At 41.9% G+C, this 18,088-nt stretch overlaps 1 protein-coding gene across 2 annotated transcripts in view; it reads left to right on the forward strand.

Annotated features, from left to right (window-relative positions):
• The window catches only part of LOC138969244 (THO complex subunit 2-like), a 65,790-nt gene that overhangs the window by 4,688 nt on the left and 43,014 nt on the right, over window positions 1–18,088 (forward strand). For both annotated transcript variants that reach the window (XM_070341988.1, XM_070341989.1), the window contains exons 6-17: window positions 491–624; window positions 942–1,102; window positions 1,528–1,620; window positions 3,523–3,669; window positions 10,095–10,267; window positions 10,747–10,942; window positions 12,444–12,604; window positions 12,877–12,978; window positions 14,143–14,227; window positions 15,433–15,526; window positions 16,435–16,515; window positions 17,980–18,076. In XM_070341988.1, coding sequence (XP_070198089.1) covers window positions 491–624; window positions 942–1,102; window positions 1,528–1,620; window positions 3,523–3,669; window positions 10,095–10,267; window positions 10,747–10,942; window positions 12,444–12,604; window positions 12,877–12,978; window positions 14,143–14,227; window positions 15,433–15,526; window positions 16,435–16,515; window positions 17,980–18,076 — 1,524 coding nt within the window. The remainder of the gene's footprint in view (window positions 1–490; window positions 625–941; window positions 1,103–1,527; window positions 1,621–3,522; window positions 3,670–10,094; window positions 10,268–10,746; window positions 10,943–12,443; window positions 12,605–12,876; window positions 12,979–14,142; window positions 14,228–15,432; window positions 15,527–16,434; window positions 16,516–17,979; window positions 18,077–18,088) is intronic.

The following is an 18,088-nucleotide window of genomic DNA, read 5'->3' on the forward strand; positions in this document are numbered from 1 at the left end:
CTTCGGGTATCTCTAGATCAGCCAAATCACACACTGCTATCGGACTCGGGCACAAAAAAAGATCAGGGAGAATGTAAGTGAGATGGTTGAACGATAACAGAGGTTACTGTTTAACATGAGCAAAGATGAGAATATGTGTGTGAGTGTGCACATTTGTATCGTTTGTAATCACTTTTAAATTCAAGTAAAAGAAGAGGCCTTCTATACGTCCGAGGCATGAAGAGTAGAATTCGGTCTTTGGTTTCAAAAAGTACAGAAGAACACACACACACACACCCACACACACACACACACACACACACACACACACACACCCCTATTTAAGAACTCGAAGCATTTTTAGAAAATCTGGTCTTATTACAGACTTTTTGCACAGAATTTTTTTTTTTTTTTTAAATGTGGTTTTAAAATGGCGGGTCTTAATTAGGGGAGTTTCATGTATACACACATTCAAACACACTCAGTGACTGTTTGTTTGTATTTTCCCCAGCTACAAGCAGCAGAAGTTCAACCTACTGCGTGAGGAGAGTGAGGGCTACTCCAAGCTGATAGTGGAGCTCAACCAGGAGATAACGGACCTCATCACACCAAAGTCAGTACTGCAGCACATCAAGTCGCTCATTGGTAAGTCATTTCATTGGTTTTATTTGATCTCTCGTCCCATTGCTGGGATATTCAGGTCCCTTTCTCCCAGTGGAAAGCTAGCAGCAACAAGAGTTTTGTTACTCAGGTGTCCTCTCATCGCAGGTACTACTGTGGCAAATAATGTATGTCAATGTCTGCACCTCATTCAAAAAAGAAAAATGTTGTTTACTTTACAGGTTCTATTCCATTTTGACTGCATCTTTCACTGATTCAGTTTACTGATTTGCGACAGAACTTCATAGTAGCAAAGAAGAAAGAAATACTAGTCCTTGAAAAGTTATGGTGACTGTTTTCAGGCTGCTTCGACCTTGACCCTAACCGTGTGATTGATGTCATGCTGGAGGCGTTTGAGTGTCGGCCACACCTGCAAGACTTCTTCCTTCCTCTGTTGAGGTCTTACGTCTCTGATGCTGTCACACTCTGCCACATTGTGGGCTTCAGATTCCACTTTTATCTGGTAAGCTCGTGTTATCTTTCAGTACAGGGTATATTGTGTCACAAAATAAAAGATTCTTCACATTTAAAAAGCTAACCTGAAGCTGTGGATTTATTCTAACTTTGTTTTTATTTGGTTTCAAAGAGTTTGACATGAATCGTTTGTATAGTGTGTATATTGAATCTCAATGTTTGGGTGTTAACTTAATACATAAGTTTACTGCAAGTATTCTTGAAAACTCTGAGGACTGACTGTCAGACAGTAATAGAGACCTTTGACTACAAGAATTTTTCTGCAGACGAAATATTAAACCTGCATATGGGCTCAAGAAGTTTTGTATTTGAACTGTAATGTTTTCTTGTGCTGAATTCAGATGAATCCAGCTGATGTGTTGCTATCATGTTTGTTGTTGCACTTGATCCACTTTTTAATGTTTTTTCTCTTAGCCTCAAGAGTGTGAGACACCGTCCTCATTGTTCCAAGTTGCAGCTCTGTTGGTCAAGAATGGACTTCTGGACCTGGATACTCTCTATCCCCATGTGAGTCCAGGGAATTTAATGCTATTTGCTTGACAAATGTGGTTTGGATGTACGCTTTTACGACAGTTTGGTTTCAAGACAGATTATAGAAGTAATGCTGATGGTTTTGGTCCCATTTTTTCCCAGATTGTGCAGAAGAGGACAATGTGAAACGTTTGATCAGGACGTGTTCCGCATTGTGAGTTTGTTACGGATGTTAGACATTACTGCAAGATGGTGTGCATGAATGATTCTGTTGCACAAGAACCCCCTTTTAAAGGCACAGTAAGCCTCCCGTAAACCATCACAGATACTGTCAGGCTTTTACACACAGTACAAACACCCTTTCATTTAAACACTCACAGATTGACAACATCCTAGGTGCCCTCCGTAAAGAGCGAACAATTTTCAAAGAATTAATTTTTGCGTGGTTTATCTTACCCCTGAGCCATCGTGAACCCGTGTGATCCAGTTTCCCTTTTTCACAATGTAGTCGTCAGTCATTTAGTCATTTTGAATGCGACTCGATGTGAGCTTATTTACAATAGCACGTTTTTATGCACGAAACAAACGGCTGTGGTTCACAAGAACTCTAGCGATGGCTTTTGACTGTTGAGAGGAACGGCGATATGCCCTGATAAACCGTCGTCTGGTACGACCCTTGCGTGACCCTGCTTCCGGGCTTTTCTTTTTTCAAACTTTCACAACTTCGAATTGTACTGATCTTGTCTTGATGAAAAAAGAATTCTTTTATGATAAAAGAATGTAGGGGGCGGGGATGTAGCTCAGTCGGTAGCGCGCTGGATTTGTATCCAGTTGGCCGCTGTCAGCGTGAGTTCGTCCCCACGTTCGGCGAGAGATTTATTTCTCAGTCAACTTTGTGTGCAGACTCTCCTCGGTGTCCGAACACCCTCGTGTGTACACGCAAGCACAAGACCAAGTGCGCACGAAAAAGATCCTGTAATCCATGTCAGAGTTCGGTGGGTTATAGAAACACGAAAATACCCAGCATGCTTCCTCCGAAAACGGCGTATGGCTGCCTAAATGGCGGGGTAAAAAACGGTCATACACGTAAAATTCCACTCGTGCAAAAAAAACACACGAGTGTACGTGGGAGTTTCAGCCCACAAACGCAGAAGAAGAATAAAAGAATGTTTGTGTAACAAGCTGTCAATTTATTATTTAGATTTTAAAATTTAGGTCTAGCGCAAAAACGCACCACGGTCCAAAAACATTTTGATAATCATCGATTCACGGCTATCGCCAGTTTACATCGATAGAATGAGACCCGAAGGGAAGTAACTCATGTTTGACCTGAGTTCAGGATGGGTTCAAAAAGTGTTTGAGACAATCTGCAAAATTAATTCTTTAAAAACTGCTCGCTCTTTACGTAGGGCACCTAGGATGTTCCCGTTTGGTGAGCGTTCAAATGGAAGGGTGTTTGTACTGTGTGTAAAAGCCTGACAGGATCTGTGATGGTTTACGGGAGGCTTACTGTCCGGGCGTGAATTCCGGTATTCATAACAGCCGTCCAGCACCAAAACGAGGCGCCATTGTTGTTGACCAAGTCCACGAAAATAAATTCTTTGAAAATTTCTCACGCTCGACAGAAAGCAGCCAGGATGTTCCCGTTCGGTGAGCGTTCAAATGGAAATATGCTTGTACTACATGGAGACGCTCGGGGAGCTCTGTGATGGTTTACGGGAGGCTTACTGTTGCTTTAAGTCTTGAAAAAAAATCTTATTTCTTAAAAGGAGAAAATCTTCAAATGGAGGTAAATTTACTGTAGTTGTATACAACAAATCTGAAAAAGCATTTTCTTTCTTAAAGAGGGGAAAGTCACACTGGGGAATACCACCGTACATCAAATACTCTGTATATATATATATGGACACAAATTGAATGGAATTGTTTGTGTTGCAGCTCCTGCCCACAGACAGTGACATGCAGCAACATCAGCAGAAGGAGCTACAGGATGCCAAGACCTATGCTAAGCGTCTCAACACCATCATTGTTGGCGAGAAGAAAGAGGAGGACAAGGACAAGGGGGAGATGGAGAAACCTGAAATGGTAAGTCGGACGATGTCCCGTGGACAGTCTTCAGAATGATTATGTACATTTTCAGGGTTTTTTCCGCATGTGAAGTCACTTCAACTGGGCTATATCTGGAGGTAGCCATCTTGTGATAAATTTTGCTTTGCCTTTGGATTACACTTCCAAGAACTGAGAACAGGAAAAATCGCGTGATAATCCAAGAGTGATAATTGGGTCAGAGTAAGAAAAGTGAAATTGCAGTGCTTTTGTTCATGCTCAGACAAGTTCTTTACGTAATGCACCCTTTTGGTTGGTTTGGGGACAAAATTTACTGACATTTTATGAATAATTATTCTGTTGCTCTCTGGAACTTAGAACTAAGGCTTGTTCCTTAAATACAGAAACAAACAAATCACATTTTACTGTACAGTGGTGAAAATAATGTTACGAGTAAAGCCAAAATGTGTCATTAAATTACATATCTTATCCCAACTCACATATAGCAATTAACCCTAGTTCAGTGCTGGTAACGCTGTACGCGTCCCCTTGGTAACAAGGAAGGCGCCTCTAAAAAAGAGTGACCATGACCCGTCAAGAGGTCAAGGCCAGACCGAGATCGAGGCTGCGTTCTGTATGCGTGCGCATACACCGCCATTTGTATTCATTCCAACCTCAGCGTTCTCACGCGGTGGTCGCATTTATCTACGCTCCGGCTGTTTGCAGCCTTTGTGACTTCGTCTTTGACTTAGTCATTTTTCCCTTGGTCTGTTCTTCATGTTCTTCTACTCTACAGCCTGTTGTGGGTGAGATCTTTCCTTATTTTTGGCGCTCAGAGGACATTTTCATCAACTATATTATCTTCGAGATGTCGCTGGAACGCGACAGGATGGTAGTTCCAGCTTTGGTAGCAGCAGGACAAGTTCTCTATTCTTGATAAATAATAATAATAATATGGGAGATTTATAGAGCGCTTTACGTTCTCTAAGCGCTTTACAATGAAAAAAATGTGGGGGAAAAAAACCCATACATATACATACAAAGCAAAGCAAAAAAGCATGTGCAGCAGCATTCAGCACACAAGTGAACAACGAAACACATCAATACAAGCTGCAAGTATACTAACACAGTGATGGCGCTATTAGTTTTTCAAACCGGTACGCAAACTTTTATGATGCAAACAGTCCAGAAAAAAACGGTAGGCTGGTCATTGGAACCAGTAAGAGTCCAACTCAGAGTACTGGTTTTGTTGTTTTACAAACGAAAAACAACCCCGGTAGTTCAAAAATCAACAGGTTGTCATACCGGCAGCCATTTTTGTTCCGGTATTTTCTCATTTCAACCGGTAAAATACCGGTAATTACCGGTTTAACGCCAATACTGTAACACAGGCAAAACATTCAAACATTCAAACACCTGATCAAAAATGCACCATATTGAAATAAAATTAATCAAAATACTGTGTGAAGAAGTGTGTTTTAAGGTTTGATTTGAAGGAACAAAATGTTTGGCAGTGTCGGATTGAGTAAGGGAGAGAGTTCCACGCAACGGCAGCAGAGTGGGAGAAGGCTCTCTGGCCGTGCTGTTTGCGACTAAAAGAAGATAAACAAGTCGCGTAAGGCGAAAATACAATATTTAGTCAAGTAGCTGTCGAACTCACAGAATGAAACTGAACGCAACGCAACGCAGCAAGACCGTATACTCGTAGCATCGTCACTCCACCGCCCGTGGCAAAGGCAGTGCACGTGGAATTGACAAGAAGAGCGGGGTATTCGTTGCGCTGAGAAGGATAGCACGCTTTTCTGTACCTCTCTTCGTTTTAACTTTCTGAGCGTGTTTTTAATCCAAACATATCATATCTATATATTTTTGGAATCAGGAACCGACAAGGAATAAGATGAAAGTGTTTTTAAATTGATTTCGAAAAAAAAAATTTGATGATAATTTTTATATATTTAATTTTTAGAGCTTGTTTTTAATCCGAATATAACATATTGATATGTTTTTGGAATCAGCAAATGATGGCGAATAAGATAAACGTAAATTTGGATCGTTTTATAAATTTTTATTTTTTTTTACAATTTTCAGATTTTTAATGACCAAAGTCATTAATTAATTTTTAAGCCACCAAGCTGAAATGCAATACCGAACCCCGGGCTTCGTCGAAGAGTACTTGACCAAAATTTGAACCAATTTGGTTGAAAAATGAGGGCGTGACAGTGCCGCCTCAACTTTCACGAAAAGCCGGATATGACGTCATCAAAGACATTTATCAAAAAAATGAAAAAAACGTTCGGGGATTTCATACCCAGGAACTCTCATGTCAAATTTCATAAAGATCGGTCCAGTAGTTTAGTCTGAATCGCTCTACACACACACACACACGCACACACGCACACACACACACACATACACCACGACCCTCGTTTCGATTCCCCCTCGATGTTAAAATATTTAGTCAAAACTTGACTAAATATAAAAAGAGACCAAAAAGCAATGTACTCACGTTAAAATGACGAACACGTTATTCGTTCCGTGTTCGTCATTTTAACGTGAGTACATTGCTTTTTTGTCTCTTTTTTGTTCCCTCTCACGTGCAGTCGCCATTGTTTAATACTAAAAGAAGATAGACGGAATATTCTAGTGTCTACAGAGGAGCGGAGGGATCGTGAGGGTGTATAGAGTGTGAACAGGTCAGACAGGTAGGATGGGGCTGAGCCAGATATTATTTTGTAGCAGATACAACAGCACTTATATTGGATTCTCAGCTCTACAGGGAGCCAATGAAGTTTCTTTAGCAAGGGGGAACAGGACTGGGACCGAGGGGCTTTGCAGACAAGCCGGGCTGCAGAATTTTGAACGCGCTGCAAAGGATGGATGACAGACTGAGGACAGCCAATGAGAACAGAATTTCCGTAGTCTAATCGAGAAAGAATGTAGGAGGAAACAAGGGTCTTGGTGGCATCTTCGGTAAGGTATGGGCGGATAGAACCTATTCTCTTAAGCTCGATGTAAGCGGACTGACAGACTTTCATAACATGGTGTTTCATGGAGAGATCGCTATCAAGAAAGATGCCAAGATCACGGACATAGTCTGAGAATTCAATAGTGCTGCTTCCCAAAGTGATAGAAGGAGGGAGAGAGAGAGAGGAGGAGAAGGAGGATTTGGTGAAACGAATGGCTTCTGTTTTGTCACAGTTCAGTTTAAGCTTGTTAGTGGACATCCAGAGTTCAACGTCAGCAATGCAAGACTGAAGGGAGGTGGTCATCTGGGCGTATTCTGAGGGAGTTGCTGAGTTCTGAAGCTGAGTGTCGTCAGCAAACATTTCGTGGGAAACGGAATGTCTGTCGACGAGGTCAGTCAGAGGGGAGGTGTACATGATGAACAGCACGGGCCCGAGCACAGAGCCCTGGGGAACACCAAAAAGGAGGGAGGTTTCCTGGGATGGGACGTCGTTTACAATTAAAAAAACTTTTCTCTCTGAGAGATAGGATCTGAACCAATTTAGAACTGAATTTTGGATGCCGAAAGTGTGCTCAAGGCGGGACAGTAGGATTTCATGATCAATTGTATCGAAAGCGGCCGAAAGGTCTAACAGGAGGAGCAGGGAAATTTTGTTATCGTCTAAGGAAGTCAAAATGTTGTTGAGGATACTAAGGACTGTGGCCTCGGTGCTATGGCCCGTGCGGTAAGCTGACTGGTGCGGAGTGAGGATGTTGTTGGCAGAGAGGTGGGAGGAGAGCTGGTCTAGGACTATCTTCTCTAGGATTTTAGAAAGGAAGGGAAGGTTGGAGATGGGCCTGTAGTTCTGAAGTACGTTGGGGTCGAGGGAGCTTTTCTTCAGAAGGGCTTTAAGGGGAGGTGGGCCAGTGCACTACCTTTTTTTTTATTTTGAATGTTTTATTGTGTCTAAATGTTATTTTATGAAAGAAATGAACAAATGATGACAAACAATAGTCATGTTTTGTATTTTCGGTTGCTGGTTTTTGTTTTACGCGACAAAAACAGTCAAAATACAGACAAAAGTGGAGTACAGGAGATACACGGATTTTCATCAGATGTGATTGTCACACTTCTAATTATTGTTTTATTTTATCCTTCTGGGTATGCTCTAGGGGATTACGAAGCAGATCTTGTTTATTATATTTATATTTGGAGTTAGGAACACTTCTTTGTTACAACTGTCAAACTTTAGGGTAACGCTTGCGAAATTATTTTTTGAAATAATCTGGATATGACTATAATAAAATTTCAGCAAAATCCCTTCGTAATCCCCTAGAATGTTATATTCTGCACAAACTACAAAAGAAAATATTGCTCTAGCTAAATTACAGCCAGAGAAATCGCGTAACTCAAGACGTAACCGTAGGCAAAATGGCTGAACTGAGAAAAACGACATTGAAGATTGAACACCACAGAAACACTATTGAAACAGACATACAAGGACAAAACTGTGTTATGAATGAACAGCTTAGTTTATTTGAATTGCAAACTACTTAGCCTTTAGCACGCCAGCAGCGAATTTATGCGTCCATCCCTTCTTTCCCTCTGTCAACCAGCATGGGGATACTGCCCCAGCGCTAAACGTGTATCAATGACCCGATTCTCGTTTGTATTTGCATGCGAATAACGGTATTTTTAACGGTAACTTACTTGAGCCAGAACGAGGCTTCTTTCCTTCCGTTATCTCGTCGTGTCTTTTATGCGCTGAATTTGTTGGTCGAAGTTTTCTGCTTTTGTTTTTACATCGATACAGTACTTCAGTGCTTCGACAAGCAAGATGGAGGATGATGAGTTTGAAACTTTTGTTTGAGTTTGTTTTTTGACAACAAATCGTACGTGGAATCTGAACGATTTACTGAGGAAGCTCTTCGCAATGAACTGTGTATCGCGGTGAAGAAAATGACACAGTGACAGTGACGGAATTTACGAAAGTGCAGATTGATACAAACAGTAGCTGATCCAGTTTCGTTCGTGAAATGGCAGACCCAGCAAACATTACCGATAATCTGACTGATGTTGGATACTTTCTCCTGTTTTTGTTTTTTTGCGTAGCAAATGCTCGACTTGCTTGTCGAGGAGATACTGCTCAGAAACTGACTCAAATTCAGCGCAAAGCAAGCCAGTTGCAAGACGTAAAAAGTCTGCGCCATGCATGGCGTGTTCGGAAATGGCGACCTGTGGATCTGCGTGGAGATCAAAGCTTTCCTCTGTATCGGAAACACCGGCAGAATCCAAACTTTGGCCTAGTACCAGCGGAAATACTTGTTGTTGCTAACCGAACTAATAAAGACATTGTCCTCTTTCTTATTTCGAACCATTGTTATCGTATCAAAGGTTGTTTCTCAAAGAAAAATTCGGTTGTCACCGATCGTTTGATGTGTAACCAGGATGTTGTAAAACCGAGTGAACTTCGGGTGTTCCCGTCATGGCCGAGAGTCTCTTCGGTAGTTTCCGTATGCAAAATTCGTAAGCTGAGCATGCGCACTCACAAAGTAAACTGGTTCCCGATTTTGGTTTATGAAACGAACCAATGGATGTCGAGTACCTTCCAAATAAGGACATTTCCGTTCGATTCCGTTCGATTACGATTGCTGCTTTTGCAACGGACTAGTGGCTGAGTGAATGGAACATTCATCAAAACACTGATGTCATGTTATAGGTCAGGAGCTGCTGCGCAGTTTCGTATGTCGTGAATGCACTGTTTTGCTGAGGACAAAGCCGTAACTAGCCTTTGAAATGAGACATTTTTTGGCGGGGGAATATCGACTACAGAAGACAATCAATGCCACACATGTTCACATTTTGTCTTTATTGACAGATAAATAGGACACTTTTGACAAAAACACTGACACACATGGATGATAGGTATGTTATGGAAACATAATCTGCTAAAATACCCAAAACAGTGTTTTGAACGATTTGGTCAATTTTGCACTGGCCCACCTGCCCTTAATGACAGCTTTTTTTTAATCTGAGGGGACGGTGCCAGTGGAAAGGGACTCGTTCAGTATTCTAGTGATGGTGGGTAGAAGGATGTCCAAGTGATCACAGAGGAGGGGGGTGGGGAGGGAGTCGAGGTCACAGGACGTTTTGGCAGACTTCACAATGAGTTTACGAACAAAATCTTCAGAGACTGGGGTGAAAACAGAAAACGAATTTCCAACAAAAATGGGAGAACGCAATGCTGGGCGAAGCTGTTGCGGATGGTCAAAATCTTTTCATGAAAATACTTAGAAAAAACATCTGACAAATGGTCAGATAAGGTTTGTACATGTATTTGCACTTCAGAAGTTTTGGGCAGTACTTAGTGTCACCATTACACCTTCATGACAACAATTTAAACAATTCTACCACAATGACGGACAAGGTTTCAGCTATTTCAAATAAAGTTTGGCTTTTTTCCAATGCCAAACAACATCCCTGATCATGTAATTTGTACTGCTGTTACTGTACATTGCAGAAAGCCAACAACCAGAAGCTTGGGCTGTGTGAGGCGTTGCTGGAGATTGGTGCCTGGGACAACGCCAAGGTCATTCTGGATGGTCTGCCCGACGCCTTTGCCATTTCCCACAAACCCATTGTGCAGGCACTGTGCAGGCTTATCCATGCTGCCATTGACCCCATGTACAGCAAGTGAGTCCAGCTTCTTTGTGTAGCTGCTCAAGTTGCAATTTGTGACTGAATTTTGATAGTGTCAGTTGGATGTCTTTCAGTCTGTCTCAGTATATATGTGACCCTCCACCACGAAATGAGTCGCATGTCACCTCGCGCGGTTCTGCGCTAGGCTTAATATAAGTCCGGGGAGTGTCTGGTAACAGTGTGAGGGTCACCTTAGTCACAGGCTTATAACTCAAACAGTTTTCGCTCTTTTCTAAAACGGTTTTCACCACTGGATAGAGCATAACAAACTCTTTATGAAAATGTAAAAATATGAAAATCATGCAAAGGTGACATGCGACTCATTTCGTGGTGGAGGGTCACATATATGATTATCCCTGCTATTATTGTTATTATGTTTTGTAATGGTATGTCAAAGCTTTCTTTCATTTTCTGGGAGCTTGCCATTAGAAAAGTTTCAACAAATGTTAATTTTCTCTTAACTGTCCAACCAGGTACACAGGCCTGTCGTCAGCTCTGACCAAGCGACGTCCAGTGCCGGTCAAGCGTCCAGGAGTGGAGGTGCTGACCACCTTTGCTGACCTGAGTCGAGTGGCTTTCCCCATGGTGCTGTACCTGGGACCTCACATCGCCACTGACCCACCCCTGCTGGTCAAGCTGATACGCATAGGCAGGGCGTTTATGAACAAGGTGAGTCTTGGGTAAGGGTAGAGATAAAAACAGTACAGGTTTATTTGAGGTTTAGGTGTTTGCAATTTAACTGTCACAAACCCAAAGGCAGGGGTGGGATTTCTTCCCCCAGGACCCCCTAGCAAGGGCGCTGCCCCTGCACCCCGCCGAAGCCTTGGCGGCCCCTGGACCCCGGCCTTCCAAAATGTTCAGTCCTGGCAACATTTTGGGCTCCCACCCATGCAAAGAGACGTGTCTTGTCTTGCTGTGAGAAATTCCTCCTGCTAGTATGACTTACCTTCGGGCGTGACAGTGTTGTCATTGTTGTCTGGTGGCTTGTGTAAATAGTGAAAGCAATCAAGCAGTAATCCCCCCGCGGGTTAGGGGGAAGAATTTACCTGATGCTCCCCAGCATGTCGTAAGAGGCGACTAACGGATTCTGTTTCTCCTTTTACCCTTGTTAAGTGTTTCTTGTATAGAATATAGTCAATGTTTGTAAAGATTTTAGTCAAGCAGTATGTAAGAAATGTTAAGTCCTTTGTACTGGAAACTTGCATTCTCCCAGTAAGGTCATATATTGTACTACGTTGCAAGCCCCTGGAGCAATTTTTTGAGTCACTTGAGAAAAAGTGACTCTATGTAATCGGTCAGTGTTAGTCTGTCCGGCCGGCCGGCCGGCCGTCCGGCCGGCCGTCCGTAGACACCACCTTAACGTTGGACTTTTCTCGGAAACTATCAAAGCGATCGGGCTCATATTTTGTTTAGTCGTGACCTCCAATGACCTCTACACTTTAACGATGGTTTCGTTGACCTTTGACCTTTTTCAAGGTCACAGGTCAGCGTCAAAGGAAAAATTAGACATTTTATATCTTTGACAAAGTTCATCGGATGTGATTGAAACTTTGTAGGATTATTCTTTACATCAAAGTATTTACATCTGTAGCCTTTTACGAACGTTATCAGAAAAACAAGGGAGATAACTAGCCTTTTCTGTTCGGCAACACACAACTTAACGTTGGGCTTTTCTCGGAAACTATAAAAGTGACCGGGCTCAAATTTTATGTGAACGTGACTCATTGTGTTGTGAATAGCAATTTCTTCCTGTCCATCTGATGCCTCATATAATATTCAGAACTGCGAAAGTGACTCGATCGAGCGTTTGCTCTTCTTGTTTATTAGTGCTTTTGTGAACAAGAAACAATTAACAAGTGGCTCTATCCCATCTCCCCCCTTTCCCCGTCGCGATATAACCTTGAACGGTTGAAAACGACGTTAAACACCAAATAAAGAAAGAAAGAAAGAAATCAAGCAGTAAAAGTAGGAAAGCTTGAATAGCTCATCTTATCCTGTGTGGTTGGAATTTTTCTTCCCTTCGTCCTCTTTTGCTTTCTGTGTGGTTTGTATATTCTTGTTTACATATTTCACACATTTGGTTTGCATTTTCTTGTTGAGTCTTTAAAGACTGTTCATGTGGTCATTTTGCAAACAGCTGTAATGGTTCATCTATGCATTTGACTTTCAGCGTCATGATGGCCACTTGTCATCGTCGGATGAAGCAGCGTACTACGGTTTGCTGTCAGTGGTGGACGACTCTCTCCTGCCTTCGCTGTCACTGCAGCCTGGAAACTGCTGTATGGCTGAGGAGCTGTGGGGACTGGTCAGACATTACCCTTATGAGATCAGGTAAGACATCTGGTGGGACTTCAGAGAGTTAGCCTCTCATGTGATGGACCCAATTTAAATCGTATTATGTCGAGAAATAACTATCTTCTCTGATAAACATGGGGCAGAGATAGGAGCAAAGTCCTTGCTTAAAATAACTTAAAAGAACCTCTTAAATTCTGTTTGGTGCATTGTTTTGTTGAAATATGAATATTTTGACCGACTGTGTTTACACTGTTCGGTACGTTATTTTGTTTAAATAACCACGAATGTTTGGGTCACCTGTGTTTCAGGTACCGCATGTATGGCCACTGGAAGAACGAGACATACTACACACATCCAAAGTTGATTCGTGTTCGTGCAGACACAGTGGAGAGAGCCAAGTACATCATGAGGTTAGTTCCAATCTGAAATGTCTTTCAAAGGGAGAAAAAGGTTTTAATAGTTGAGACAGGTAGCAGCAATGTACCATGGACATTGTTCTTTGTTACTGAGGAGCCTGTGGAGAAATGTCACAAATTGTAGAGAAGAGAGTTCATTCTGATCATGCTTTTTGAGTCACTTGAGAAAAAGTGACTCTATGTAATCGGTCAGTGTTAGTCTGTCCGGCCGGCCGGCCGGCCGGCCGTAGACACCACCTTAACGTTGGACTTTTCTCGGAAACTATCAAAGCGATCGGGCTCATATTTTGTTTAGTCGTGACCTCCAATGACCTCTACACTTTAACGATGGTTTCGTTGACCTTTGACCTTTTTCAAGGTCACAGGTCAGCGTCAAAGGAAAAATTAGACATTTTATATCTTTGACAAAGTTCATCGGATGTGATTGAAACTTTGTAGGATTATTCTTTACATCAAAGTATTTACATCTGTAGCCTTTTACGAACGTTATCAGAAAAACAAGGGAGATAACTAGCCTTTTCTGTTCGGCAACACACAACTTAACGTTGGGCTTTTCTCGGAAACTATAAAAGTGGACTTTTCTCGGAAACTATCAAAGCGATCGGGCTCATATTTTGTTTAGTCGTGACCTCCAATGACCTCTACACTTTAACGATGGTTTCGTTGACCTTTGACCTTTTTCAAGGTCACAGGTCAGCGTCAAAGGAAAAATTAGACATTTTATATCTTTGACAAAGTTCATCGGATGTGATTGAAACTTTGTAGGATTATTCTTTACATCAAAGTATTTACATCTGTAGCCTTTTACGAACATTATCAGAAAAACAAGGGAGATAACTAGCCTTTTCTGTTCGGCAACACACAACTTAATGTTGGGCTTTTCTCGGAAACTATAAAAGTGACCGGGCTCAAATTTTATGTGAACGTGACTCATTGTGTTGTGAATAGCAATTTCTTCCTGTCCATCTGATGCCTCATATAATATTCAGAACTGCGAAAGTGACTCGATCGAGCGTTTGCTCTTCTTGTTTTGTAATGATTTCTTTTTTTGCTTTTAGGTTAGTGTTTTAGTGAATGAAGTGACTTGTTTTCACTTTCTTGTTATTCAGTGGTCAAAAACTGTAGTACATTTATCAATTGCTTGGTTGCCATCTGCAGGCGAATATCCAAGGAAACAGTGAAGCCATCTGGTCGACAGTTGGGGAAACTTGGTCACAGCAACCCAGGGGTTCTGTTTGAACTGGTGAGTTTGTTAATTACCTATGCTGTTCAAATAGTTTGTGGATCAGAATTTGATGGGAATCTTTTGTCTGCGTGTGTATTAAACAGCTGCTGAACTGCTGTGCTGAGAAGTTTAAAATGAGTACTGGTGTGAGCAATATATTTGTGAGCAGTCTTGAGAAAGTTCTTGTGTCCATTGGGTGTGATTGTGAAGGATGGTTTGCTTCTGGTTGCCATAGTTATGATCCTGCCTTATGCCATAAGATAATTCCAAAAACCTTTATAAGAGGAGTTAATTTTTGGCTGTGAAAGGCATTCATCTTTCTGTTTTGGGAAGTCTATTCAATTCAATATAACGTTATTGCCTGAATGTAAAACATACAGAATATTATGAGATGTTTGGTGGCTTGTTGACAGACCAGCTTTTTTGTTGGTCCAAGGGGACCATATCGTCTTTTGTTTCATCTTTATCGAACAAGGCCGAAGGCCGCGGTTGATAAATATGAGACAAAAGGCGATATGCTCCCCGAGGTCCAACAACAAAGTGCTGGTCTGACAACAAGCTACCAAACATCGTTTTTGTCATAATTTTGGTTGTGCAACAAAATGCACAATAACCCACAGGGAGACGAATTTTTAGAATCCAACTCCGGGCCACAAAGCATCGTCACAGTAGCACGAGATAACACGTCAAACTTGTATGTGACGTCAAACGTAGCTTGTTGACGCTTTTCTTCCAGTCTGAAAATGTACAGAGCTGCGATCATACCTGTGCATTCAGTAAGTGTTGAGCATATTTCTTTTCTTTTTAGTGTTTATGAATTTTCGTTGTGGATTTTGCGATTACAGAGGTAAGTTGCAAATTGACCATGAGTCGCCGCGGTAATTATCAACATTGATTGGGTCTTTGAGAGTGAATGCTTACAATCGTTGTCCTCGGAAACACAAATCCAAAGCCACGATGGTTCCACACATCAAACAATCAGCCTGATTGGCTTTTACTTTGACAATCCACGTTTCACATGAAAGCTCAAACCCATTCACCACCTCGAGTTATTGCATGAGGAACATGAGATTTATTTACCAGGTGTTTGTGAATGAAAACTCGTGAAAATGATGACAATGACATTTGTTCAATTGCTGGGATTCAGTTCATATTATGTTTTCTTGTCCGTTTTTAAACTAGAATTGTTCACAATCACACTGCCTATTGTTGCTTGATTTCAGATCCTGACTCAGATTCAGAGGTATGAAAACTTCATCAGCCCTATTGTGGACTCACTCAAGTACCTCACTCCCATGTCCTACGACATTCTGGCTTGTATCCTTTCTGTGCGGTGTGACTACAACATTTTGCAGCCCTGTAAAGAAAAGCTTTATGTATCTCATGTTAGCGTTGTTGTGGTCTGTTTCATGCTAAATAAAATGTTTCTTTTGACACTTCTGTGTAACTGTATGACGAGTAAACATGATCATTAGAAAGAGGTTTTATTGGCACAGCTTTTGTACTCTTTAGCTTTCAACAGTTTTCATGACATGCAAAGTTCTGCCTCCCTCCATGATAATTACTAATCCTAAGTGGTTGGAGGAGCCATGCTTGAAAAAGTTAGCATTAGACAAAATAAATGATTGAAGGTTCGGGACTGCCATGGCATGCAGAGTTCCCTCTGTCATGCTATCGCTGGCCCCAGCCTTTAAAACAAAGTATAATTGGTATTGAAACCAAGGTAGAAGGAGATCGATAAATTAAATTAAATTGGGTCAGACATTACAGCAGACAGTCTGATCGTGAGTCCATCTTCATGTGTTTTGCTAAAATCAGAAACTGCCAGGCTGTTCCAGTTGTACTTCCAGGGCCGGACCCAGGGGGGGGTTCCAGGGGTTCCGGAACCCCACCCCTGGAAAAAGCATGTACCTTGCTTTGACTTTTACTAGTTTTAGCACCAAAACAATGCTGCTCTTAACCCTCAAAACAAGGCCCAGAATGCACCAGATTGCACAGATTTTAACCGTTTTTCAACAATTTTCCGGGGGAGCTTGCCCCCGGACCCCCCTAGTTCGCGCGCCTGCTTTGCAGGCGCGCGCTTGTGGCTTCGCCACTTCGCTGATTTGCCCCCCCAAAAAAGGAAGAACCCCCCCCCCTTACAACTCATTTGGTCCGGCCCTGACTTCTGTGACAAAACAAATGGTTAGGCAGTATTGCAGCAAGTTTCCTTAGCCTAACACCAGACTGTATCATTGAAGCAGTGGCCAATCCAGAAAAGGAGAGGATGAAGACGGACGATACCAACATCTCCATGTGGCTACAAAGTGAGGACTTCAGCCATTACTTTCTTGTAACCCTACTGTTCTGCTTTGCCGGGCTTCCTGGTTGTGTAAAGCAACAAAAAAAAAAGTCTGTTTACGGTAACATAGGCCAAAAAAATAGGGTCGGTAGGTCGGGATTATTTATTGTATTTTATTTTATTTTTTCTCCAAAAAAACATATTTTTAAGTTATTTTGCCAAAAAACAGACTTTTTTTTCCTTTTTTTTTCTTTTTTTTCTCTCCCAAATGCCAAAAAAAAGTCTAGGGTCGCGCGAAAAAATAGGGTCGGTCGGGATACTGTAAACGGAATTTGGTTTTTTTTGTGCCTAATAATTGATCAAAGCCATAGCTGCCAACCCTCCCGAATTTTTCGGGAATCTCCCGATGTTTTAAATCCGTCACGAAATCCCGAAATGTGTTCGATTTTCCCGAAAATCGAAATTTCTAACATACTTTGTGTAAGCAGCCTCTTTTTGGGGGAACAAACCGGTGAAAAGACGCTCTGGTTAACCGAGACCAGCCACGTTGGCGTGCGCATGTGCGGAAAATAAGTTGTGCCTCGATCTTTCCGGTTTTGCCTTCCAACATGCCGCCAAAAACAACACCAAAAGACAAAAAACCAAAGGCTAAAGTGAGGTTTTTACCACAGTACAAGGCTAACTATGACTTTATCGACAAGTCAGATAAGGGGGAACACCACGCGTTCTGTAAACCTTGTCGATGTGACATCAACATCGGACATGGTGGGAAAAAAGACATCGAGCTCCATGCTGCCTCCGCCAAGCATTGCGGCAATGTGAAGCAGTCGACTGCTACTGCTGTGAAACAGACGCCAAAGATCACGTCGTGTTTCGCAAATACTTTGAAGGCGAAAACAACAAAAGCCAAATGCAGCACCTGAGCAAGTATCTTCAAATTTTTTTTTTTTTCATGGAATTATTAGTTATAACATGACTGTTATTTCATTTGTTAAATAAATGTCAATTTTGATCATAATATACCAGAAAAAAAGCAATTTTGGCACCTTCATTTACAAAAAATCTTCAGCTTCAGGGGGCGTTGCCCCACAACCCCCACCAAGGGCGTTGCCCCTGGACCCCACCGGGGGCCTACCGCGGCACCCGGACCCCCACAGGAATTTCATTATCAGAAAGTTGGCAGCTATGCAAAGCAGTCAGAAAACTTTTCCCAAAACCATTGTAGCTGTGCAGTGTTTTGGGGAGGGACAGGGAGAGATTAATTTATTTTTCTCTATTACGCAACGATAAGGAGTTTTAGGCTGACACCTGGAGAGAGAGTGTATGTGCGTGTGCGCGTGCACTTCTCCATACGAACTGCAGTGGTACATTTTTCTTAAAAATGCTTTGAATTTCAGACTAACTTTTTCTTTGATTTCACTCCTGAAAGGTAAGAAGTTCATAGGATGCTAATGGATTTAAATTGTGATCTCTTTTTTTTCTTTTACAGGTTTAGCCAATTTTGCTGGAGCCATCTGTCGCAAGTACACCATAGAACTGACAGGCATCATGCAGTATGTGGCCAACCAGCTCAAGGCTGGTAAAAGGTAAGAATGGTT

The sequence above is a fragment of the Littorina saxatilis genome, linkage group LG6, assembly GCF_037325665.1.
Source record: "Littorina saxatilis isolate snail1 linkage group LG6, US_GU_Lsax_2.0, whole genome shotgun sequence".
NCBI classification, from domain to species: Eukaryota; Metazoa; Mollusca; class Gastropoda; order Littorinimorpha; family Littorinidae; genus Littorina; species Littorina saxatilis.